This window comes from Podarcis raffonei, chromosome 2 (genome assembly GCF_027172205.1).
Source record: "Podarcis raffonei isolate rPodRaf1 chromosome 2, rPodRaf1.pri, whole genome shotgun sequence".
NCBI classification, from domain to species: domain Eukaryota; kingdom Metazoa; phylum Chordata; class Lepidosauria; order Squamata; family Lacertidae; genus Podarcis; species Podarcis raffonei.
Genome location: NC_070603.1, coordinates 96129634 through 96155775, shown reverse-complemented (window position 1 = coordinate 96155775; position 26142 = coordinate 96129634). Strand labels below are relative to the sequence as shown.

The following is a 26142-nucleotide window of genomic DNA, read 5'->3' as shown; positions in this document are numbered from 1 at the left end:
GTTAAAGCACTGGGAGAGAGGGTGGCTGGCTGACCATAAAATAATAATAATAAAAAAAAATACAGATGACTGAACTCAAAACACATCTGCAATAGATTATTGTAGCCACAGTTTTGGAAAAAGTTGGGCCTTTTCCCTTGTTGGCTTTGGCTGGTGAAAGCACCACAGCCAACCTTGCTTGTTCATTTGGCAGGTATAAAGATGGTTGAACAGAACAGGGATTATAGCAGGGCAGGAACAGATATCTGCAAGATTAGAATGCCGGGAACAAAAATATCAGGAACACAGACTTCCCAATGGTGGGGGGAAGGAGGCAAATGTGAGGCACTGGCTTCTAGCTGCTGGTGGGGTATAATGAGGCATTTCCTCTTTCTTAACAATGTCAGAAGTTTGAAACACATGCTACAGGCATCCTGTGAGTGCCACTGAAAGCTGCATCCCCACACAGAGGTTCCTCCCTTTCCTCTCACAACATTTAGAAACACTTGGCTGTGTTGTAACATCACCACAGTCTTCTCCCACTCCACATAGTTGGCTGCCACTGACAGGGATGGAGCAATGCACGCAATGATGTCACGGCACAGGGTTACATTGTTGTGGGGGAACACACCTGACAGTGGGTGCCATTTTCAGAGGCAACCTTATGTCGTGCATTACCCAGGCGTATCACCTAGGCTGAATTGAAGGGTACCATTGCACACTAGTTCTTGCATTCCACATATTCCCAACACATAAAGGGGAAGCGGGATTTTATCTCCACTTATTGAAATTTCCTGAGCGTTTGGTGGGCAGGGCAGAGAAAAGAAAAGGTGGAGAGGTCAGGCTCCAACTCTGCCAGAATGAAGTTAGAATGGAGTAACCTACACAGGAGGCAAGACAATGCTTTGGACAGAATAAAGAGATTGCTTTCACAAACACAGAAGCTGTCAGTTCTCAGAGAGAAACAGAGCTGTTCTGAGAACAGAACAGGCAGGCTCCCTTCCCCAGCTGGCAGCCACAAAACAGAAGTGCAAGTGTGAAGAATGGGACACTATAAACTTTTGCAATATAGGTTTCTTTGGAGCGCTGCAGTGTTGGGATGTATGTATCATATACACAGACACGTACTTCTTTTCAAATCTCCACAACAATTCAAGCGTGTGAAAATGTACTGGCATAGTCTGGAAAATTTATTCTGCCTCTGCCCACCACAGTGGCAACATATTGTCAAAGAAAGGATTCAGTGGAATTCAGGATGCCAAGTTCAAGAGATGTGCATACCGTTCGGACAGGGATGCAGAAGACACATACAACTCTGCCTACAGTTAGTTAATGAAGTTCAGCTACCCAAGACCGAAGCAAGAGGATAAGTTGGTAGTTCAGGCAAAAGTCTAAAAGGCAGAAAAACGCAATATATACTCAGCTCCATCGTTGAATGGTGGTGCATCTTTTGGTGAGCCACTGTTAAGAGTTACAGCTAAAAAGAATGTTTTGTTCCTTTCAGACCAGCACCAACCACTAAACCCACCTTTCCTCCATCCCAATCACGTATTAGCAGCGCAGCTGGAGTACAGATAACCTGAAATCAGTTGTTCATACTTAAAAGGTAAAATATATTCTGACATGTTCAAAAAAGAAAGAAAAAACACCATACACAGCCATGTATTGCAGATTTTTTTAAAAAAAGAAAGATGAGAGCAATCCTATGTATTCTTACCTGGCAATAAGTCCCAATAAGTTGTGAGAAAGTACAGGATCAGGCAGCAGTGGCATTGACGATATCGCATATGCAACTACTACTGAAGCACATCTTATTAGATGTGAGTGCCTGTGATGACCAAAGCCTACTGCTAGTTGCTGTACAATGGACACTTCAAAATGGTTAAATTGAAATAAGGAGGACAGTAATATCCCGAGTGGAAAATTTAGGAGCTAGGAAACCATGATAATGAAATACAACATTTAAATATAGATTTGAACTATAAGCAATCTGCAGAATACAAATCAGCAAGCTTCACTGATGTTTGATCATACCTTTTGTAATACTACTAACCTTGAATGATGCCACTTCAAAACTAACTCCAGAGAATAGGCAGTCTTGTTTTATTTGCATGCATCACTGGTATCTGACAGAGGAATATTTGCTGAAGTGGCCTTTGGCTGTTAAAATGAACCACAACAGCTAGCGCTGCAAAAACCCACAACCCCCTAGCCCACCCCATCCACATTTCCTTAAGAAGCTTCATTTGTGCTGCCAAGAAGCAGAAGAGCGCTGGGCTTTGGAGTCACCTCTAAGAAATGTCTCTTTCCATTATGATCCGGTGAAAGTCCTTGAGGCTGAGCTGTGCAGCTTGTTCCTGTCTCTTCTGAAGTGCTGCTGCTGCCGCCACTTACAGAAGGCGAACCTTCAGGCTGCTCCGTAAGCCTAATTGCCGCCTGCATTTGCTTCCCTAATTCCTCTATCAGTTTCCCGGGAACAGATGTAGATTGCAAAGGAGCCTTTGATTTTTCATTACTAGCATCTAACGTCAAAGTGCCTATGTCTCGCCTTAATCCATTACAGTCAATAAGCAGGGCTGTCCTCTCCTCTTGGAGTGTGCTTTGTAAAGGATTTATTTCCCCATCTTCGCTGGCTGAGGACTCTTGTTCATCTGAATCGGAGTCTCCTGTCTCATATGATGAAGTGCTGCTTGAGTCTTCAGAGTCACTCGCAGCAGCTCCTTCGGAGGGAGGCAGCTGCAGCTTGGAGACGTCTGTGCCAGCAGCTTTTAACTCCTTTTCTTCCTCTTGCACGAGAAGGGCCGCTGCTTCCAGCTCGTCAAGCTCGAAACCTAATTTGGCCTTGCTCAGCTCTGCTTTCTGCACGCATTCGGCAAGGGCTGCCAACTTCTTTGACCTTTAAAAGGAGGAGAGAGAGCACATACATTTTGGTTACACTCTGTGCGGCTGACAGATACAAAGATTATCAAAACCAACAAACCTCAGTGATGACAAAACTGTAACTGGGGTTGCCCAAATTCCCAGAACGTGCAGAAACTCACTACGCATTCCATTTAACTCTTTCCAGACCCTCAGCACCACATTATGAAAGAACACTTCTATCTGAAGATTTGATTAGCTGATATCCCTCAAGTCATTGGGACAACATGAAGCTGTATATCTCTCTAGCCTAGAGCAAAGTGCAAAAGTTATGTCAGAAGACGGAACAGAAGGAAATAGCTTAAAGAGAAGATCACTTCCTTCTGCTGAGTTCCTACCACTATTAAAACTGGTTTTGAGCCTAATATCAGACTGGGGGTGGGGGGCAACTATTAATCTGCAAGTGTGTATGTCGCCAGGGACTTGGGCTTGGAAACAAATATCTGTGGGCTCTATTTTTAATTGGATAGGAAAATGTGTCCCATACCTTCTCGTGCTTGTATTATCTATACAAGAAAGATGACAACCTGGTCTCTTTTTACCACCACCGCCTATGATAGGATAAGGCAACCTGGTACAGTTCTGTGGTAAACGTCATGCAAATAAATCGCAATAAGCAATAATTTGTACAGCCTGGTGAATGGTTTTGTTCCCCTCGGTTAGGAGTTTGCAAAAGGGGGAGTCTGAAAGGTAAATTCTCACTCCTCCAATAGGCTGCATTTGACAAAGCAAGTTTCAAAGGTTGCAACGGAATCTCAACTATACGCTCCGAGACACCATAACGTAACAGACGTTGGTGTTTACATAACTTGTTGTTAATGAATCAAACAGTAACTCAAGAAATGGTAATAAATATTACAAGAATACTTTCATTGCAATAGCGCTACGGAACTGTCCGAGGCCACTAATATGGGAAGTCTCCAAAGCCACTAATAAGAGTTAATGCTGTTAAATTAAGAATTAGGAGCTGCCTGCCCACCTCTATGGACACAGTGATTAGCATCCTTTTCAGTGAGCAGATCAATGGCATGAAACAAGTGCATGTTTGTGTGGGATGAGCTGTGCGTGTAAGAAAGCAGGACAATGTGTCAGAACACTTTAACCCTGCGCCACAAACGGAGGACGCTTTGCTTCATTTGACTTTTTAAAAAAAGAAAAAAGAATGATGGGGATTAATTTAAACAAATTAATGGCTTCAATAAGCATTTAATGATGGCACAGTAACTAATCTGTAACACTTGAATTAAGGGAGCCTTTACTGCTACGCTTGCGTGTGTTATTTCCTTTTAACGGAGAAGGGTGCTCTCTATGCTGGCTGAGTGCTTTTCAATACCTTTACAGAGGTCAAACGGAGCAAAACTGAGCTGCAATTTTGGCCTTCGCAGAATGCAACTATCCGCTTTCCGCAGAACAGGAGCTGTGCTCATTCAGTTACAGTCTTCCCCATCTCACAGCAGAGCACCTCTCCAGGGTCTCAGACACTAGTTTGTCTCTGCTTTGCTACCTGAGATTCTGTAACTCAAAGCACCAGGAGCTGAACCTAGGACCTTTTGGATGTGCTCTGCTGCTGAGTTACAACCTTGCCTTTAATAGCCTTATAATTGGGGTTGAGCTAAAACATTCTCCTGGAACCTTAAAAAAAAAGGGGGGAAGATGTTGCTTTGCTTCTTGGAATGGAAGCAATTTGGGAAAGGGTTAGAGCATTTTTTTTAAGGCAACTGCTTTACCACACACTTTAAAATACAATTCCTATAGGGGATTTTTTTTTAAAGGCATGCACTGTGTGTTATACTGAGTAATTATCCCCCCTGGGAACTAGAATATAAAGATCTTTAAAATCATTCAGCTGAGAGAACAAGCACTTTAACTTTCGCCTCACAGGAGTTGTGTATTACATTATCAGCTGCTCGCTCTGGTGTCATTGTGTCATGCCTCGCAGGTTAGCAGGGTTTGGCAGAGGAAATGAAACCCAGTCAGTTACGGCAGGATTTATAGCAGACCTGCTGTTGCAGGAAGTGGTGAAAAGTTGATTGATAGCCTGAGACAAAGCTCTACTGCAAAAAAAAAAAAAAAAACAGGATGCACGGCTGCTATTTATACCTGGCTTCCCTTTCTTCCTCTCTCCCTCCTTGATCCATATTTCATACAACTCTGTTGCTTTGTTGTTCTCTTCATTGTGTAAAAAGAAAAGAGGGGGAGCCTTCTAGGAAAGGATATATTTTTGGCATTCTGGCAAAGCTGCAAACTTCCCCATTTATAATTCCCAGGAGAGGTGACATCTCCTAATTATTGTCCCATAGCAAAGTTATTTTAAAAAATCAAAACCCTCACAGCAGAAATATACAGATGCCTTTGCCAACCTGCTGGCCTCCAGATGTTTTGCACTGCAACTCCCATTAACATCTTGAAGACACTTGGCTGGCAAGGGCCGTCCTCAAAGCCGCAAGGAGTACAACCCAAATCCTTTAAATCGCAGGCGCTTTGGCATATTTGGGCAAAGCACCTGCTTTTGGGGACAGTTGGAACCGCATGTGCATGAGGCTGGTCAATAATCCGTCTTCCTCAAAGCAGGAGGCATTCAGGCAAAATGATAGCTCAGTCGGTAGAGGAGCAGATTCTTAAGCCTCAAGGTCATGAGTTCGAGTTGCACATTGTGCAAAAGATTCCTTCACTGCAGGGGGTTGGACTAGATGACCCTTGTGGTCCCTTCCAACTCTACAGCTCTATGATTCTACGACCTTTTAGCACTGTGGTTTAAAGTAGCTGTGTTTTAGAAACTGTACGCCTTCTTTCTTGACAATTTGGAGAGACGGTGCCATCTGTTCATATGTTATGGGGGGCACAGGCTTCATCTAGCTTGTCAAGCCACTTCTATTGGTTCACCAACCCTCAAAAAAATCAGGCAGCTCATCCCTGCTTTTCCTGGCAAAGGCACCTCTTTCCCCTCTGGCAGGGCATCCTGCAAGAAAGTCTTGGTGCCCAGATGGGCAGGGTATAAAATAAGAATAAAAATAATTATTAAACAATGACAGAGCCTTCCTGTTGCCCGAGCACTAAGGCCTTCTTCCAATGGTGTCATGCCAGAGGGAGAAGATGTGCCTTTGCAAGGTTAAGTGGACAGCTTTCCTCGCCATCCCAGTCCTGGGCTGGGAGGAGAGGTCCCTCTGCTGATCAGCAACAGAATGGAGAGGCTGTCTGAATGTGTGTGTGTGTGTGTGTGTGTGTGTGTGTGTGTTACTATTCTTTATTGGATTTCCTAACCACCCTTCACCATAAGGTCCCAGGGCAGGTTGTTGTTGTTGCTTAGTCGTTTAGTCGTGTCCGACTCTTCGTGACCCCATGGACCAGAGCACGCCAGGCACTCCTGTATTCCACTGCCTCACGCAGTTTGGTCAAACTCATGCTGATAGCTTCGAGAACACTGTCCAACCATCTCCTTGTGCCCTCCATTTTTCCCAACATCAGGATCTTTTCCAGGGAGTCTTCTCTTCTCATGAGGTGGCCAAAGTATTGGAGTCTCAGCTTCACTATCTGTCCTTCTAGTGAGCACTCAGGGTTGATTTCCTTAAGAATGGATATGTTTGATCTTCTTGCAGTCCATGGGACTCTCAAGAATCTCCTCCAGCACCATAATTCAAAAGCATCAATTCTTTGGCGACCAGCCTTCTTTATGGTCCAGCTCTCACTTCCATACATCACTACTGGGAAAACCATAGCTTTAACTATACTGACCTTTGTTGGCAAGGTGATGTCTCTGCTTTTTAGGATGCTGTCTAAGTTTGTCATTGCTTTTCTCCCAGGGCAGGTTACAACAATATAAAAATACAGACCCTGAATCAGTTAAAACAATGTATAATCAGAAGAATAGGGCGGATCCTTAAATATCTCTCTCAGGTGTCAAAGGACAGGGCAATGAGGTATGATGAAAGCTATACAATGAAGATGCTAGACACACCTATGAGGACGAAATTCCACAGCTTCGGGGCTTCATCAGAGGGTGCCCTCTCCAGGGACACCATGTCCCAAAGCTCTGAGGGTGATGGAACTACCAAGAGGGATCTCTTTGCTGATCTTAACACCTGAGAGGGACTGTAGGGAAGGAGATAGTCTTCCAGATATTTGGGACCTAAGCTGTTTAGGGCTTTAGGGGGACATAGGACCTTCAAATCAGGCCTGGAAGCAGACTGTCAACCACTGTAGCCATTTTAAAACAGGGATTGCATGAGTTATAAAATGAACCCTGGCCAGTACCCCTGCTGCACTTTGGACCAGTTAAAAGTTTCCAAGTCATTGTTAAGGGCAGGTTCCATGAAGAGCATGTTAAAATACAGTGGTACCTTGGGTTACATACACTTCAGGTTACATATGCTTCAGGTTACAGACTCCGCTAACCCAGAAATAGTGCTTCAGGTTAAGAACTTTGCTTCAGGATGAGAACAGAAATCGTGCTCTGGCGGCGCAGCAGCAGCAGCAGGAGGCCCCCATTAGCTAAAGTGGTGCTTCAGGTTAAGAACAGTTTCAGGTTAAGAACGGACCTCCGGAACGAATTAAGTACTTAACCCGAGGTACCACTGTAGTCCAGTCTGGAACTTACTGGAGCATGGAATGCAAAGGCCAAGTATATCTCTAGCAACCAAGGCCACACCTGTGCCTCCACTGACAATGTTGGAGCCACACAATGAAAGCGTACTCTCTGTGCATGGCTTGTTTGTGTGGAGAGTATGCATGTGCATGCTCTGGCCATGCCACCACTGGCATGCGGTTTTCAAAAGATTGACCAATCCTCAATGTGGCCCTCAGGCCTAAATGGGTGGCCATGCCTGTTGCAGGGGCAATAAACCTTGTGGTATGTTCCCATTTACCACCACTTAATTCTTCAGCCCACTCTCTGATCCAAGCAATGCAAACCTTGGAACATCTTGCCACAGTTCAGCACTATGGGAATGAATCCTGCATTTGCACACTCTGCTGCTCCACTTAATTATTTTGTGACCCCCACATTGGCAAATTATCGATTGTGCTTCGCCTGCAAACTAGGAGTGACTAATTAAGCTGAGCACACAAGGAATGGTGGTAGCCTGCTTGCACAGAGCTTGTCGTCGGGAGCACCAAACCACTGCTTGGCGTTATGTGTTAATCCACCCACTGTATCCAAGACAAGAAACCTTCTGTTGAAATAGGAGCTTAGGTGTAAATCTAAGGGAAAGAAATCCAATCTGTATGCACCAGAAACACCGAACGCACCACTGACAGAGTAGCTCTCAGATGATGCAACTAGGGCATCGAAGTGGGAGACGGTGCAAACTCTGGCATGTGCAAAGAAACCACAGAGCAACACCCACACATTTCAAAGGCAAGCAGTCGTGTTATCAGAATGAATATTACATGTGTTTGGCTACCAGCCAGATCGGCAAGCTTCAGAACTCCAAAGCGTTAGAGCAGTTCACAGCCCTGGCTTCCAGCCAGGCACACAAATTACTCACTCAAAAAAGGACGCTGGCATTTATTTTCAAAGATAGGGAAGTCATTCCTTGTCTCCCAACTGGGCTGAAGGAGATAGTTCCGAGGCCGTATTTGAAGTAGAGATGCATCATGCAGCCTACGCAAAAAAAAAAAGCCAGCGCTTCTCATTGTGCAAGAATCCCCTACAACACGGGTGTCAAACACAAGGCCCGCGGGCCGAATCCGGCCCGCCAGACCTCGTCATGTGGCCCGTGTAGCTGCCGCCGGCCGCCAGCCTTCACCTTTTATTCTCGCTTTTTTTTTTTTTGACACAAGAAAGCCGCCTCTTCAGCGCATGCGCGGCAGCCTACAAGCCAGAGAACGTCTGCCCTCTAGCGGCGCCGGCCGTTCTACACAGGAAACCTCCACTTTACATGCATTCAGGAAACCTCCACTTGTTTTTATATTGAGCGCATGCCATCCTGTGATGTGACAGATCCAACGGCTGCCTGAACCCTTCCCTCCTGTACTGTAAGTACATATGATGTATGTGGGGGGGGGAGGGGGGGTCTGCTTATAGTCCTACAGATACAACATAGTCCTACAGATACAACATAGTCCTACAGATACAACTGGCCCTTTGAGGGTGACCAAACTGCTGATGCGGCCCCGATGAATTTGAGTTTGACACCCCTGCCCTACAAGGATCCCTTTCCCTGCAAGCGAAACTTCTGCCGTTTAAAAAAGAATAAAAGCGCAACTACAGAGCCAAGTGGCTGGAGTAAACATTCTGACAAAGGCAGTTAGACATTGTCAAGAACTGTTCTTTAGGCTGCAGTCCCTGGAAAGAAGAATCCTTGTCAGAACAAGCTTCTTGACGTTCTGGGAGTTTCTTGATGTCGGGCATGCTTTCCAGCAAATGCGTTCCCCAGGCAAGCAGTTGCCAAAGAAAAAGTTTCCCTGTTCCGGTTTCATGGTACCTGTTTTTCTAAAGCTTCAGTGAAAACAGTCACCCGCAGTGACAGCCAGAGCGTTCGTCCCCTTACAGGCAAATCTTCAGCTCTAATTGTACCACTGCTGCTTTTCTCTCTCACACCCATACCAAACTTTTAACTTCTTGCTTAAAAGGGTTCATATCCCGCTCCCACTGGCACCTGCACTCTCAGTTTCAGCTTCTCCCCCCACCCCACCCCACCCCCGGTCTACTAGTTAGCTGCTCCCTCTGGAGAGATCTTCCCTCTGCCGTATCTCTTCCCACAATCCTCCTCTGTGCCCCCCCTCTATCCCTTTTGAATAAGATTAGAAATTTTCTCAAGATAAGCAGTTCTGCCTCTGCCCACCCGCCCCGCTGATTTAATTGCTCTTTCCACAGAGAAGCACCAACAATCAAACTCCCTTTGAGAAACCAACACTTACAGCTTGGAAATGCTGTAAGTCTGTTCACCAATTAACAGAATATTGCTATATTCTGGGGTGGGGGGTGGGGGATGGCTTTAGGACAGGCATCCCCAACCTATGGCCCTCCAGATGTTTTGGCCTACAACTCCCATGATCCCTAGCTAACAGGACCAGTGGTCTGGGATGATGGGAATTGTAGTCCAAAACATCTGGAGGGCCAAAGGTTGGAGATACTTGCTTTAGGACAACAAGCTCTTATGTTGGCGTCCATTAAGATACTGTAAATTCACAGAAAGGGGTGGTTGTAGCTGGGGGTGGGGTGGGAGAGACACACTGATATTTTACAAAAAGTAGGTGGTAATAAAGAAACCTAAGTCTTGTTCAATTATCTCCTGTGTCAGAAGATGTCATGACCCTGATTCCTGGTCTTCAGGGGATGAGGATTCCCAAAAACACCTCTCCCCCCCCATGAGCCATCTGTGTCTGTGCCATGGTCTGAGGACACAGCACTGCCATCCTTAGAACTGGAGGACTGCATCACAGGATAATCATCATCACAGGAGACCCAGTGAGACCAGAGTCTCCCTTACTCCGTTAGTGAGTGAAGGAGCTAGCTGAGGTCCTTTAACTGAAAGGGCACCTTCCTAGGGGACTGGAGCTTACAGCAGCAACGGCTATATAGAGCTCAGTCTGTTTGGTACATGCTGAAGCAACATCAGATTTCTGGTCTCCCATAGCACACTTAGACCCTACTATACCCTGCTTTCAGCCCAAGCCAGAGTCGTATACCCAGCCAAAGCCTGACCACCTTGACAGATATCAAAGCTCACCTCCAACAGAAAACACCTTAAGTCTCCCATAAACTTGTTCCACTTCCTCTGGATCTAATACTTACATATGCAAAACATAGTTCAAAAAAGTTTGTTGTGCACTGCTAACTTTCCCTGCTTAGTATCTCACCCAACAGCTGGAAAACCAAGTTACTCATCATCTTTGCAAAGGGGCAAATCTATCTTGATCTATCATGAAAGGGAGACCTCCATAGGGGGCTCCAGTGGAAGTTCATGTTATTGGTAACATATAATTCTGCCTCTGGAAATTGCTGGCTTTTTGAGAGAATGGGCTAGTCCAACTGGGTGGAGAATTACTAGCTTCAGTACCGCTGCAAAAATCAGGTCTTCCCTTCCTTAAGATAATCTCCCAAAACACAGAAGTGTTGAATAACTATCACCTAGTGGCTAATATCACCGTCATGATCTCATACAGGAAGTGGGGGGGGGGGGTTGTATTCCCCAGCTCTGCTAACCAAGGACAATTTTAACTAGAAATTCCCAGAATGGAACCTTGGACTTTCTATATGCAAAGTACATGCTCTGTCATTCAGCTGCAGCCACTCCAAGGCTCTGCCAAAGCTGGCAGAGATCAGTTTCACAGGAATCGCCAATCTAGCCTTTTTTGTGTTGTTATTGCACACCCGCCCCAGCCTATTTCCTTTAAGTAAACTGACTGCATAGCATGATGAACCAAGTGTCAGGAATATACTTGCCAACTTAGAAGGAAAGCTTATTAGCCCTTGTGATCTTTGCCAAAGGAGCCAAGCACAGTGGAAGCGACTTCCCAAGAGAGACGGGGGGGGGGGGAACAGCTTGATAAAAGGCGAGAAGATGGGAAGTGAGAATGTAACCCTGGGCAGTTTAGATAAGATGCGCGCGCGCGCGCGCGCACACACACACATATATATATATATGAGATACCTATAAAGCAAAACATAGGTAAACGTGCCCTGAAGTTTCAAGGCTCTTTTGATAAGCATTTAATTTAGGAAGATTAAAGTCACTCATTTTAATTCTCCCGTGTGATTAATTGAGCCTTGCGATTACATTAAGGTGTGCTCGTACAGTAAGTACATTTGTAGTAATGATAGCTTATTATTATGCCAAGAGTGATCCTACATAAACAAGCATAATAAGGCTTTTTCAAAGTGTTGTGCATGGTAATTATCAGTTGTCGTAGTGCCAACTGCTTAAGGAAAATGTTTAATTGCAAGCTAAATTGATCGTATGCATGTTTTTATTTAACACACAGCTTCGGGGAACAGACAAAGCAAGGGAGGCAGCATCTCAGAAGTTGCCCACACACCTGGAGTGACAACTGATAGGGAAGGCTACATTCCTTTGCTGGCGGGCCTAGTAGTCACCCTGCTTTCATTCTGTTGTTTCTGCTAAATTTTGTCCAAGAAGTTCTTAATCCCCCATGATTTGCATAGTCTTTGAACATCAGGTGGCAAAAACAATTTAGTGCCTTTTCTTATTTTAGACAATCCCAGCACAGCTCATCTAAAGAGGCAGGGCAGATTTTGATCTAACATTTTTCACTGCACAGTGGTGTTTGGGAAGGATGCCTGTGAAGAAGTGCAAGTGCAAATAATGATGTCACAATGCAGATATATGCGCAGGCGACATTTTCCATTTGCTACCATTCCCAAGCTGGGGGGGGGGGCATGAAAAAGTATCATGTTTGAATCTACCTATATGGAAAGATAACCTTGTATTATATACAAGGTTGCCTTGATTTCTGTAGGAGATTATTATTATTATTATTAATAATAATAATAATAATAAGTGTAGCTCAACAAGCATGGTCTAAGACAGGGGTCAGCAAGGTTTATCTTGCCTGGGCTGGATCAATCCCGAGAAGATCCCCACACCGCGCTACACTGGTTTAGCACAGCATGCAAGCAGGCGGCTTGGTTCGGGGGCAGCTCGGGGGCCAGTCAAACAACTTCCGCGGGCCACTTCCAGCCCATGGGCCTTAGGTTGCTAACCCCTGGTCTAAGAGCATTCTATCATCTAGGTTTATTGCACAGTAAAAACATAACTCTTTTTTTATTTTTTATAATGCATATTAAGGAATTCTCAGCATCCTTTTGAGTATGAGCATCCTAGCTGATGGTTAAAACTTGCACATACAGATCAGAGACACAACCTTGCATTCAACGATGGGCTATGCAAATCCTACTAAAGTGTAATTTTCTTACAAAACTAATCACAGGAATGCAACATCATGGCAACCCAACATGGTGTAGTGTTTAAGAGCAGTGGATTCGTAATCTGGTGAACTGGGTTCGCTTCCCTGCTCCTCCACATGCAGCTGCTGGGTGACCTTGGGCTTGTCACACTTCTCTGAAGTCTCTCAGCCTCACTCACCTCACAGAGTGTTTGTTGTGGGGGAGGAAGGGAAAGGAGATTGTTAGCCGCTTTGAGACTCCTTAAGGGGAGTGAAAGGCGGGATATCAAGTCCAAACTCTTCTTCTTCTACTACTTAGAAAGGTTTCTTATGCACATATATCATGTCTAATCTGTAAAGGGTGTGTGTGTGTGTAGGCAACTTCTGCTGATATCATGCACTGATGTAACAGCACACAACAATACATATTGTAAGATCCAAGTAACATGCCACTGAAAGACAACTATTAAATTCATTTTCCACTGTAGTTAAACATCTTGGCAGGATTCACCTACAGAGCAAAAGATGCCTATTACTGTACCCTGCTGAATTGCAGGCATGGCTGAGGCCAAGAACCTAAACACTCTAATTCACCTTCCAACTAAATTGGCTTCTAAGGTCACTTGCAAAATGGATATAACTTAATCCAAGGGTATCCAGTCTCCATGCTGGAGTTGGAAGATACCCTTTGGAGATTCACTGTACTGGGGCTGTGTAGGTGGAGGAGAGAACGGGGAGAGATTTTGCTGTCTTTAGCAGAATGTGCATCATCTCTGTGAATAAAAAAAGCCTTGGTTCTTCCCAAAATGTCCAAAAAGCACGCAAACTCTTCAAAACTCTCAGGCTATCATACGATTAAGCAGACAACAAACACTATTCCCTTTCAATGTATACCAGGGGCTAGCATGCATTCACATACAAAACGACACCACACTGTGGTCATCTGGACAGCACACTGGTTTTACAAGGAAGTGTTATTTAATTTCTATGTACCCTGCAGGTGACCAGCCAAGGAGTTCCTGCATTAAGAAGAGAGGGAAGGTTGGCATGCTGAACTGTAGGGTGTGCCTGATCACTTTGCTTCTCCATTAACTACTCTGCCAAAAAAGACTTAACAGCTTTTAGCAGAACAAAGGGTTGGAAAGTGACCCATCAGAATTGTAGAGCTGGATGCTTAAAATTCAGCATAATTGCTTCACCTACAAAGAGAAAGCTGGCTAGACGGATTATTTCGCACACACAGTGAAGGATGTCAGAAGAATAAATCTACCTGGAATCTGGCCTGCTTACCACCTGGGTGCAAAGATCATGCTTGCTCAATATTTCTGGATGTGCCTGCAAGTCCTCTGCCTACTTGGGTTTTAATGCTGTTGCATCAGGATCTTGCTGCCCTCTCACAATTTAAACCAGCCTTCCTCAACCTGGTGCTCTCCTGAACTTTTTGGACAGAGGCACCCCTTTCTCTTTCAAAAATGAGAGTTGCCATTGTTAAAGGCTTCCCTAGTGTTTTCGTAAGCTTCTGCGAAGATATTTAGGATGGTTTGGAGGTCATCCTCTCAGCATGCACACACTACGTTGTCATCAGCATACTGAAGCTCTATGATGGAAGTTACAGTAACCTTACTCTTTGCTTTCAGCCTGCTCAGATTGAAGAGCTTTCCATCTGTTTGATATATGATTTCTACTCCAGTGGGGAGTTTCCCTTCAACATAGTGTAGGATCATGGCAATGAAAATAATGAATAGAATTGGGGCAATAACACAACCCTGTTTAACACCTGATCCCACTGTGAATGGTTCACTTTGAGAGCCATTGTTATCTGCAATTGTTGCTGTCATATGGAGAATTGGCAAATCCACACAGTGATCAACTTCCACCTGGAAACCAATGTCCCCACTGTGGAAGGACGTGTGGATCCAGAATTGGCCTCCACGGTCACTTACGGACTCATTTCCGTGTTTATGGAAGACAATCTTACTTGGCTACAAGTGATCGCCAAAGAGAGTGTTTTCAGATCTCAAGGAAGGGGAAATCTCTCTTGTTGGAACAAGTAAAGAGCTACCAATGATAAGAAATAATAATATTAAAGCTCATTTTTACATCCAGACAGAGCCAAGGTGTTCATTTCTGCACTAAAGTTCTAAAACATTTAAGTGGTGAGGGAGTTAAGACCACACACCTTGGAAATAAAAATTTCTATATAATTTAGGGGCAGTAATTGCAGACAGATGACAAGGACTGACATCAATTTAACTACAGAAGGTGCAGAACTAAAATACATGAAAAGCTCAATTATGCTTCAATAAAATATAGACGATACCACAGATGGAGTGTTGAAGCAGCCCCTCTCATCCAGGAGCAGCTAGGGTCAACAACATAACAGATAATGAAACAGAAAATTCAGCCACTTTTTAAAGGGGAGAACTCCATAAATGAACCAACAGAACCATTTTATGAGCAGCACTTGAAAGACAAAAATGCTTTACAATTGAGTATTTAACTGTGTTCCGACACACACACACACACACACAGAGAGAGAGAGAGAGAGAGAGAGAGAGAGAGAGAGAATATATCTCAGGCTGCAAAAGTCCCTATGTTACTGAAGCATTTCTTCTCAAAAGGTAAAAGCCTTGAAAGGTGTGCCTGGAGAGACAGATCTTCAGTGACTGCATTTTTAACGTAGATGTCTTAGCAGATATGCTGTATTTCAATGTGCTTCCTCACAGCTTCAAGGTTATTTCTAATTAACATCTGAGGTTGCCATTAACAAGCTTCAAAAATAATAGATGTAAATTTAATCATACATGTATGTGCCATTTCTCTGCATGCATGCACATGTATGTGTGAGTGTGCTCTGCTATATTTATTAGGAACTGAAAGTACGCTCAGTGTAGAAGACTTAAGACACAAACAAAACTGATGCATTCTTCTGTCCACAGCTGTCAACCTTCCTTTTTTTTGCAGGAAATTCCCTTATTTCAGCACCGTTTCCCGCTGCTTCCTGCTGCTATCCCGGATTGTTAGATATCCCGTAGGCTGTCCCCGGGACAGGTGAAGCTGCTGATCCCTTATTTCGAGGCTGCTGATCCCTTATTTTCAAAACTGAAAGTTAACAGCTATGCTTCTGTCCCAAATGCAGATGCGTATGGACTTCTGTTCTACAATTTCACAAGTCAGAATCACAGTTAATACCAAGGGCTACTACGCACTGCATAAGCACTGAGACCCGGCTCCGGCTTCCTTGCGAACACATGCAACATGATGTGTCCCATGGTAATTAGCTAGACTCAACAGGAACTTCGCCTAAAGGGTGGATTAGTCTTTCATGGTATTGTGTACACAAATTATACACCATCTGAATACCACTGGTTTTATAATTGCAGCTTTTGCTAAGTGGCTGTGTAAATATCATAGCTGCGGAATCTTGGAAAGGAGAGCTCCTGCATCTGTTCATTATGCTCAGCGCAGTGATGCAATGCCCTCTCACTACATGCCGGCTTGGTCTAAAGGGGATGCCAACAGCAGTGATCAATCAGCAAAAAACCAGACTGCGCTGCGTTGCTGTCGTCAATGGTATACAGATGCCATTTACCACAGGGAGCTTACCCCAAGCACTGCAAAGCTACTTCTGAACAGTACATCATTTCCTCTAGCAGCAAACTTGGGTGGTGAAGTGTCTATTCAGCCTGGAAGTGAAATGGGGCCACCCAGTGCTTTTTTTCTTTAAAAAAAAATATTCAGGGGTACTCTCATTTTGACTCAAGAAAATCACTATTTTATTGTTCAAATTGGGAAAAATAAATACAGTGGTACATCAGGTTAAGTACTTAATTCGTTCCGGAGGTCCGTACTTAACCTGAAACTGTTCTTAACCTGAAGCACCACTTTAGCTAATGGGGCCTCCTGCTGCTGCCGCGCTGCCAGAGCACGATTTCTGTTCTCATCCTGAAGCAAAGTTCTTAACCTGAAGCACTATTTCTGGGTTAGCGGAGTCTGTAACCTGAAGCGTATGTAACCTGAAGCGTATGTAACCTGAGGTACCACTGTACAGTAAATGGACAAAAGTAAAAAGATTCAAAAATTACTTAGGAGTATGCATACCCCCCAGAAAAAAAGCACTGGGTCCGTCCAAAAATACAGTACTGTTTCCTACATACTTGGGTACTCTGTAGAAATGCCTACATTTATGTTTTTGTTTTTTGTTAAGTTTAAAGATCCAGAAAACTCCAATATGAGTTCCCTTGGGGTACTGCTGACAGCAGCTGAGCCAAGAGAGAGAGAGAGAAGCAGAGGGGATCGGTGGATCCCTAAAGAAACAAGAAGTTAGACATACTGTTTGAGGTATATTTATTAAGTCTACATTTGAGAGCAGTGAATGCTAGGGTGGCAGCTACAAACATTGGTATTTTTTTAAAGGATCATGAGAGGAGAGAAAACATGTGTTCATGACCCTGACATCTCACATCCTGGTGAATTTGAGGGGCGGGGGGTAGAGAAGGTAACTGTCTTGCAATATGCAGGGATGTTTCAGAAAAAGAAATTATCCAGCTTTACAGCAGAAGGCGACCTGTCACAGTGAGGAAAAGAAGTGTCATTAATCCCTTCCCATTACTGAAACATCCCTCACCTCAGAGAGTCAACACTACAGAACACCTGTTTCAGGCTTTCTGTAGCACTGACACCACCTGTCTTCTTAGGTGCTGGGAATACACTGCAACCATGGCGCAGTTCCCATTTGTCCATCTATATTGCAAACCGAATTTATAACAGAAGTGACAACCCAGGGGCACAACCCTTGCCACAAACAGTCGTGAGCATAAGGCCCTCACGTTCAGGCCTATGTAAAAAGCCAAACTCCTGCCCCAAGAAAAAAGCTGGATTCTGCGAGCAAGGGTCCACAGTTCCACTTGCCACACGAGTCATGATGAGTGCTCTGCCACCCTGCGTGAAGCATGGAAAGTCTTCCTCCTGAGACTGAAGCTGGGAAAAGGGGGCAGGATAGCATCTTCACAGCTGTGCTGTCCTCCTGAGGCACTCTGCGCGCCGAAGCCGAATGGTAGGAGAAAACAAAGAGAGAAGCAAAGAAATACTTTTTCTACTCGTGTGCCATGGATATGCAGATGGGTTCTCTCTTGTTCCTGAGAATTCCACAGCATTTTGGGAAACAGGGAGAAGCTAGCAGTGTCACTTCTGTGCTGAAGCTTGATAGCTGCATTCCCAGGGACGTGGGTGGCGCTGTGGGTTAAACCACAGAGCCTAGGACTTGCTGATCAGAAGGTTGGCGGTTCGAATCCCCGCAACGGGGTGAGCGCCCGTTGCTTGGTCCCCGCTCCTGCCAACCTAGCAGTTCGAAAGAACGTCAAAGTGCAAGTAGATAAATAGGTACCACTCTGGCGGGAAGGTAAACAGCGTTTCCGTGCACTGCTCTGGTTCGCCAGAAGCAGCTTAGTCATGCTGGCCACATGACCCGGTAAAGGTACACCGGTAAAGCTGTACACCGTCTCCCTCAGCCACTAAAGCGAGATGAGCGCCGCAACCCCAGAGCTGGTCACGACTGGACCTAATTATCAGAGGTCCCTTTACCTTTACCTTTTTACCTTTCCAGAACAACAACAAAAAAGGCTTGCTTGAAATTTTTTTTAGTCACTAGAACATTGCCATTTTAACTGAGGCACAACAAAAAGCAGGGGATCCAGAAGGCCTTGCACCAAATGCTATAGGCGATTTGAATCAGCCTGGCTGTCGGGACCCACTTCCCATCTCATAGAATCATAGAATCATAGAGTTGGAAGAGACCACAAGGGCCATCGAATCCAACCCCCTGCCAAGCAGGAAACACCATCAGAGCACTCCTGACATATGGTTGTCAAGCCTCTGCTTAAAGACCTCCAAAGAAGGAGACTCCACCACACTCCTTGGCAGCAAATTCCACTGTCAAACAGCTCTTACTGTCAGGAAGTTCTTCCTAATGTTTAGGTGGAATCTTCTTTCTTGTAGTTTGGAACCATTGCTCCGTGTCCGCTTCTCTGGAGCAGCAAAAAACAACCTTTCTCCCTCCTCTATGTGACATCCTTTTATATATTTGAACATGGCTATCATATCACCCCTTAACCTCCTCTTCTCCAGGCTAAAGATGCCCAGCTCCCTTAGCCGTTCCTCATAAGGCATCGTTTCCAGGCCTTTGATCATTTTGGTTGCCCTCCTCTGGACACATTCCAGTTTGTCAGTGTCCTTCCTGAACTGTGGTGCCCAGAACTGGACACAGTACTCCAGGTGAGGTCTGACCAGAGCAGAATACAGTGGCACTATTACTTCCCTTGATCTAGATGCTATACTCCTATTGATGCATCCCAGAATTGTATTGGCTTTCTTAGCTGCCGCGTCACACTGTTGGCTCATGTCAAGTTGCGGTCAACCAAGACTCCTAGATCCTTTTCACATGTACTGCTCTCAAGCCAGGTGTCACCCATCTTGTATTTGTGCCTCTCATTTTTTTTGCCCAAGTGCAATACTTTACATTTCTCCGTTAAAATTCATCTTGTTTGTTTTGGCCCAGTTCTCTAATCTGTCAAGATCGTTTTGAAGTGTGATCCTGTCCTCTGGGGTGTTAGCCACCCCTCCCAGTTTGGTGTCATCTGCAAATTTGATCAGGATGCCCTTGAGTCCATCATCCAAGTCGTTGATAAAGATGTTGAATAAGACCGGGCCCAAGACAGAACCCTGTGGCACCCCACTAGTCACTCTTCTCCAGGATGAAGAGGAACCATTGATGAGCACCCTTTGGGTCCGGTCAGTCAGCCAGTTACAAATCCACTGAGTGGTAGCATAGTCAAGACCGCATTTTACCAGCTTCTCCAATGTGGCAAAGCAGCTTGGCCGCAACACTTCTTGAAAACACCTGTCAAGGCACCCCTGGAGAGAACAAGTGGCGAGCGGCTTCCCCACACGCCACTGTGCGCCTCACGCACCAAGGCCATTCCCTGGAGAGCTCTCCTCACACCAAGAGGCTCGTCATGAGGTTGTTCAGCTGGAGAGCACTGGAAAGGCTGCAGTTCAAGCAATGCAGAGCTCCAAGTATTTGACATCTGACGCAAAAGATGCATCCGTCAAATACGCACATTCACTTTCTAGTGTTTGTCAAAGCCAGTACAAGAGAGAGAGAGAGAGAGAGAGAGAGGCCCTTTCGACAGCAGCTAATCAGCAAGTGGAAAGAGTAGCAGGAAACAGAAGGTACGGATATTGAAATGGCCCAATTAATGGACCTGGCTCTTCCGGTTCTGGGAAATGGTATTTTTAAAAAAAAGAACATTCACAACCTTATCAGAAGCAGAAGGGGGGGGGATGCAGGCTACGGCAGTGCATTGCAAATAGCATTACTTACATACAGGAAGCCGGAATTAAATTACTAGAGCATCTTGGGGCAAATGACAGTTCCTCAACAGGGCAGGATAACAAGCAACACAGTAGATGCGAAACCTCCTCTGGTGGTTATCAGCTGTCAAAACAATGACACGGCCGATTCCACACTGTACACAAGAGGTCTTGCAAGGAAGAAAGCAGCAGTAACAGAGCAGAGCGCCCAGAGAGGTAGCTGAACATACAAGACTCTTGTACGGACTATGAATAAACGGCATTTATCCCAATTATAGTTTCCCCCCCCCCTCCTTTCCTTGAGTTGGTAAGGTGAAGAGATACTGGTAGCAGGAAAGGACAAGGTGCAAATGAATGCTAGAAGTGAACTTGGGTGTGTAAACAGGCATGAGAATATTTCAGAGGAACCTATCGTTATGGTCTGAAAATGAAATGTCTGGGTTCACACTGGAAGCCAATTTTCTCCTTCTCTGCGAGCTGAAGTGACAGCAGCCCGTGGAAGAGGAAAAATCTAGTTTTCTTCAGCATACAGTGACAGGGACACCCCTCCCGCCCCTCACAAAGGGCAGCAGAAAACAACAGGACATCACACTCTTTCTGAGGCAGATCTTACTTCAAATGAAACATGTGATATATTTTTCTTAAAACGTTTTTTAAAAAAAATGTTTAAAATGCCAATTCCAAAGCCAAATACAATCCATCACCCCCACGTTTTGCAGGTTTGCAGCGGGGGGGGGGTGAGTCTGGCTGCGAGAGCTAGAACAACAGTAAACTGAGCAGCCCTTCATGATTCACGCCCCCCGGTGTGTGAGCCCATGGACAGAGGAATACCTGCCTCTCTGCCATTTCCCTCCATTCAGTAGCGCTGGCCCTCTCTGCAGCTGCAGATATGGTAGGGCTTTGGTACAGCACCGCTGGGCTTTTCTCCTTGCAGCAAAGTGAGCAGAGCACCAGGCAGGAGGAAGGCTGGAGCGCAGCAGGCTGACTGGCTGAAGCAGCCTTTGCCTAGAGGGCGAGAGAGAATTCATGGATGGATGGGTGGAGGGAGGAGTGAAAAGGCTGGAGGCAAGCAGAGGCTGAAGGTCCCAGAGGGAGACTGGCTAGCTGGAGGGGGGGGGAAAGGACCTGAATATAAAAAAGAGAATGAATGAATGAATGAATGAATGGGGAGGAAGAAGGGAGAGGGAAGGGATGTCCCCATGCAGGCAGTGGTGCCAAAAGTCTGATTAGGGATTGAACATCATCTCTTCCTCCATTAACTCCGAATGTCCAGAACTTCAGAGGCTCGCTTCAAGTAAAGCATCTACACAAGATGCTAAAGGAGGATAAAATGCTAAGGTGTGGCATTTATTTTCATAATCTGGACAGGAAATCTCTTAAAGTAAACACACCCGCTGAGAATTTATAGTCCACACAGATGTGTGCTATGAAGAGGAGCGGAGTGGGAGAGGGACCTGGAATATTAAATGATTTTTTTAATAAAGAAACCATACCACTCCAGTTTTGAGAGAGAGGCAGGTTTTTACTTGAGCTTTGGAAATTGCTTGATATTGCCTCCCCTCCCCCCCCCAAAAATGTCAACGAAGTCCAAAGCCTGGCAACCAATCAAAGGATGCAGCGGCAGTGATGCTGTTTCCTGGCAGTGGGCTGGCCACTGCTGGAAGGAGTGCTGGACTAGACGGACCCTCCACCTGAGCCAGAAAAAGCACGTCTCACGCTTCAGCAGTGCAGCAGAAAAATATTAATAACGAAAGAGATGACTCATTCAGTGCACATGCACACACAAAAAGTACAAACTCTAATTAAACTACAGTTATGAGCACTGGTTTCAGGAATAAATTTTGTTTTGGAATAGTGTTCCATCTAACCAAGGGTGCAATTAAGTTGTGACAGCAGCAAGGCCTAAGCCAGGTCCCACCAATTCCCTAGGAAAGTGGAAAGGTGGGGAGAGATTTAAAGAGCAACACTACTAAAGCTGTTCTTTTCCTCCAAGTGAGAGTCACTTTCAGCCTCTTCCAGTTTTAAAGTGCTGCACTTTAAATCCCACTCTCTACTTTAAATTGGATTGAGCATCACATCCAGCATGACCCTTAAGTGTGCATGTAGGATCTATGCGCATGTGTGCAGACAACACCCCCCTTGTAAGATACATGAACTTCCCAAGCTTATTCCACATCTTTCCTCATACATGTGCTGATAGGAAACAAGCTCTAGATTCTCAGGCATATGTTCACAGGTATGGGTCACGACAGACTAAGCAGTAAGAGCTAACTCATCATCTGACTTATGCTCCAGTGTGGTGTAGTGGTTAAGAGCGATAGACTCGTAATCTGGGGAACTGGGTTCGCTTCCCCGCTCCTCCACATGCAGCTGCTGGGTGACCTTGGGCCAGTCACACTTCTCTGAAGTCTCTCAGCCCCACTCACCTCACAGAGCATTTGTTGTGAGGGAGGAAGGGAAAGGAGATTGTTAGCCGCTTTGAGACTCCTTTGGGTAGTGATAAAGCGGGATATCAAATCCATACTACTACTACTACTACTACTACTACTATTCTTCTTCTTCTTCTTCTTCTTCTTCTTCTTCTTCTTCTTCTTCTTCTTCTTCTTCTTCTTCTTCTTCTCCCTTTTAAGTGGGGAGGTCGGGAGAAATGAGCAGGAGGCTCCGATTCTGTTCAGACAGAGGGGAAGTTCAAATTGCCACCATCATCCCATTGAGACTTTTGCAAATTCCTTTCCAGAAAAAATATTGGCCAGCAGGGGCACTGAAGTAGATTCTGGACACAGTAGAAATGACATACAAGATTGGGGCTTGCATGTCAGCTGATGAAATATAAGAAAACTTATTTCCTTTCTAGGACTGACCATGATTTAAATTGTAGCTGTGCTCCCGTAACTGATGCCCTGACATTCATGGTAGGTAACTGGGAAAGGGTGGGGGAGAAGCCACAACAAAAAACGTATTTTTTCTGTTCCACGAACCTGGCATAATCTTGATCTTTTTGGGTTTACAAAACAGAGTCCTACAAAATGACAAATGGCAGGAGGTTCTTCCCCGTTCTCTCTCATCCAACGACACAAACCTGTCTATCGTAATATATTATCGCACGGTCGTTCCTCTGGGCGTTCGCAGGCTGTCTCAAGTCCCGGGCATTAGCTTACAGCGACTCGTGGCAGCATGGGGAATCCTTGTAGAAAGAGCTGACAGTGGAGGCACAAAATCCCCATTCCCCACTAGAAGATTATCATTTCAATATAACATCAAAAGGACCGTGAGAAAGGAACATTTGCCCTTCCTTTCCGTTTCTGCTCACCCCAGTTAAGCGGCTGATAGTAGAATCGCTGCCAAAGGGTGTCAGCTACTGACAAGGCTGCGAACAGAACAGAAAGATGCTATTTGCATGGAGAGAAGCTTCCCCTCTTTGATCACAGCTGCAAGCCGCACCTGCTTAAAAAGGCAGCAGCTACACAGGCTACATGTCGTCCCTGTAGTCAAAACAGAAGGAAACAGCGGAGAAGTGCTGACTGAAGAGAGATGACACGAATCGCTGACCCCCCTTTCTGCAAGCTGATAGCAAACTGCTGCCTGCCCCGCAACTTCAGAGAAATCAAAGCGAGAACCCAAAGGGAGTGAAGAGCTTTGCTTGCATCCCCTCTCTCTACCTGTGGCAAGGTGCATTGCTCAGACACAGCCGCAAGGAAGAGGAACTGTGGGGAGGGGGGAAGATGATGGAATGAGCAGCGGGGAAGGAAGAGGAGAGAGATGGAGCATCAAAAGGAAAACGTGAGCCAACAGCTGGGAAGAGAGCTTAAATCCTCCCATCTACCCCCTTTAAAAGCCATGTCATACAGGGTTGGTAAAGCACATAATAAAGGGCACTTTCTGGCATCCTAGACTCGTCTGTCGCTCCTTCCAGCCTGCAGGGCAAACTCTATTGTTGTTCAAAGCCTGTGCGCTGTTGTACACAGCCTCCGTTACTCACAAAATGCTCTTGGTGCAGTTGCTGCTTTTACAGATATATTATGGTGACAGGGTGTAGATATGGTGCGTTGTACTTCAGGATAGAAAGGGAAACTAAAAAGGGAAAGAAATGTGGTTGGAATATGGATAGGTCGGGATAGGGCATTTAAAAGGGGGGGGGGTATTATATTCAGCTAAGTTATACAGTGCCTACAGTAGACCCATAACAATTATTGGAACTAAGTTAGTCATGCCCATTCATTTCAATGGATCTGCACTGAGTAGGACCAACACTGGCTGCAACCCTATGCAATAGTGCTTAAGTGGTTCCAAAGGTTGGTCTAGAGGTGGATGATAAGCACTCCAGAAAGCCAGAGTGAAATTTGGACCATCTTGGCTGTGAGTCCTGTGGGACCTTCTCCCTGCCTTGCAAGCCTTTTCCACCTGGCCTGGGAGGGTGGGGCCCTGACTACAAAAGCTGAGGCTGCTCTTGGGCTAGGGTGCTGTTTGGGTGTGATGGGGTGGTTGCTGCTGTTGGTTTTTTGTATCTTTATTTGAGATCTTGTTGCGATTATGTGGAAATTGTTCCGTTTGGCTGTGCATTTTTATGTTTTGTTTATTGTTTGCAACTACTTTTGTTACACCCTTATTGTGTATTTTTTCATGTCGTAAGCCATCTTGAGCACGGTTTGAATTATGGAAAGGAGGCAGACAAATAAACTTATGTATGTATGTATGTATGTATGTATGTATGAGTGGACCTCTGGCTCACGAACCAAACCTGGCCAGCCACACCTCCCAATATGGCCTGCAAGGCTGTTTAAAGAAAGCCTTTCCCACCCAGCCAACACCTGATCTCATACATGATGACATCAAGTGACCGATTAGGCAAGCTGTCCCACTAACCTCTCATGTTTGGGACAGGCCCATGCAGAGCTTGTCTGAGGCTCAGGGCAGGAGTCTTGTTCTTGGCATGACAGCGTAAGTCTGGCATGCCCCTGGCAGGGTCCCCCAGCTGGCTTATCCCTCTGAGGCCCAAGGTCAGTATACCCTGCTGCCCCGCCCTCTTCACAGGCCTGCATTTGGCCCACCAAGGAGTAGAAAACTAACAAACAACATTATTCACCCTTGATTTGCCATTTCATCAGAATCCATGACTGTGGTTTGCTTCTCCCTATCATGATCACTATTCAACCTAAAAACCATGGTTTGTGGCTGGCTTGTTTAGAACCCTGGGCTCAGAACTAGTGGGAGGCTGAGCTTCACCACAACTTCATTGTTCATTTCTTCTGTATGCCTCAGGGAGGAGTAAAGCAAGAGCAAACTGGGCAGCATACATTCTGCTCATGCACAATAAATCAGGATAAACTACAAACCCCGGCTTATTGTGACACGTGGATGTGGCCAGCTTTCCTTCTCTTTCAGATGGGATTCTTTCCAAATCCTCCTGGACTCTGCTGATAACAGGCCTGATCAGATCATGTCAACAGACTGGCCAAAAGTCACTCAGTTAACTTCATGGCTGAGAAGGGTTTTGAACCTGGGCCTTCCTGACCCAAGACCAATGCTCTGGCCACTGGCTCTCATAGATAGCTTTAGAGAAACCCCACCACAAAAAGCTAGAAATGCACTTACCTGGGCCCCTTTGTACACTAGCAAGTCAGGTAGAACACAAGCTTAACAACACACTCTTAAGGACAATTGCTAGGCAGATGAAAAAGGCAACAATGCCTTCTATCAGCCAGGGGCTTTGAAAACTACCCTATCCATGACCAAAGGCCACCCAAGCAATAAATAAAGGACAAGCTTAACACAGCATGTCTTCTCCAAGGCATAAGCAGATGTGATGCGACGTCCTGAAAGTGCTGCCAGCTACAGCGATGTTCTGCTTGTAAGCTGCGCTAAGAGGGAATTACAATAATTGAGCCTTTGGGTCATGGAGGGCTGAGCTGCCGCTGCAAAGCTGAGGCCTTCGTGGATTGCACTATATCCGAAGCATATCTGTCACTCAGAGGCAAACCAACACTCTGGGGCTGCTGGAAAAGTGACACAGTCAGAGGCATCACCAAG

The 26142-nt window shown here is 45.4% G+C and overlaps 1 protein-coding gene across 3 annotated transcripts in view; it reads right to left on the bottom strand.

Moving 5' to 3' along the window:
* Positions 1–26142, bottom strand: part of SHQ1 (SHQ1, H/ACA ribonucleoprotein assembly factor) — a 67977-nt gene that overhangs the window by 5853 nt on the left and 35982 nt on the right. For 2 of the 3 annotated variants that reach the window (XM_053378177.1, XM_053378178.1), the window contains exon 12: positions 1149–2875. In XM_053378177.1, coding sequence (XP_053234152.1) covers positions 2212–2875 — 664 coding nt within the window. In that variant the 3' untranslated portion in view covers positions 1149–2211. Of the gene's footprint in view, positions 1–1148; positions 2876–26142 lie in introns of those variants that run through there. The other variant, XR_008329095.1, reaches the window with a different exon arrangement.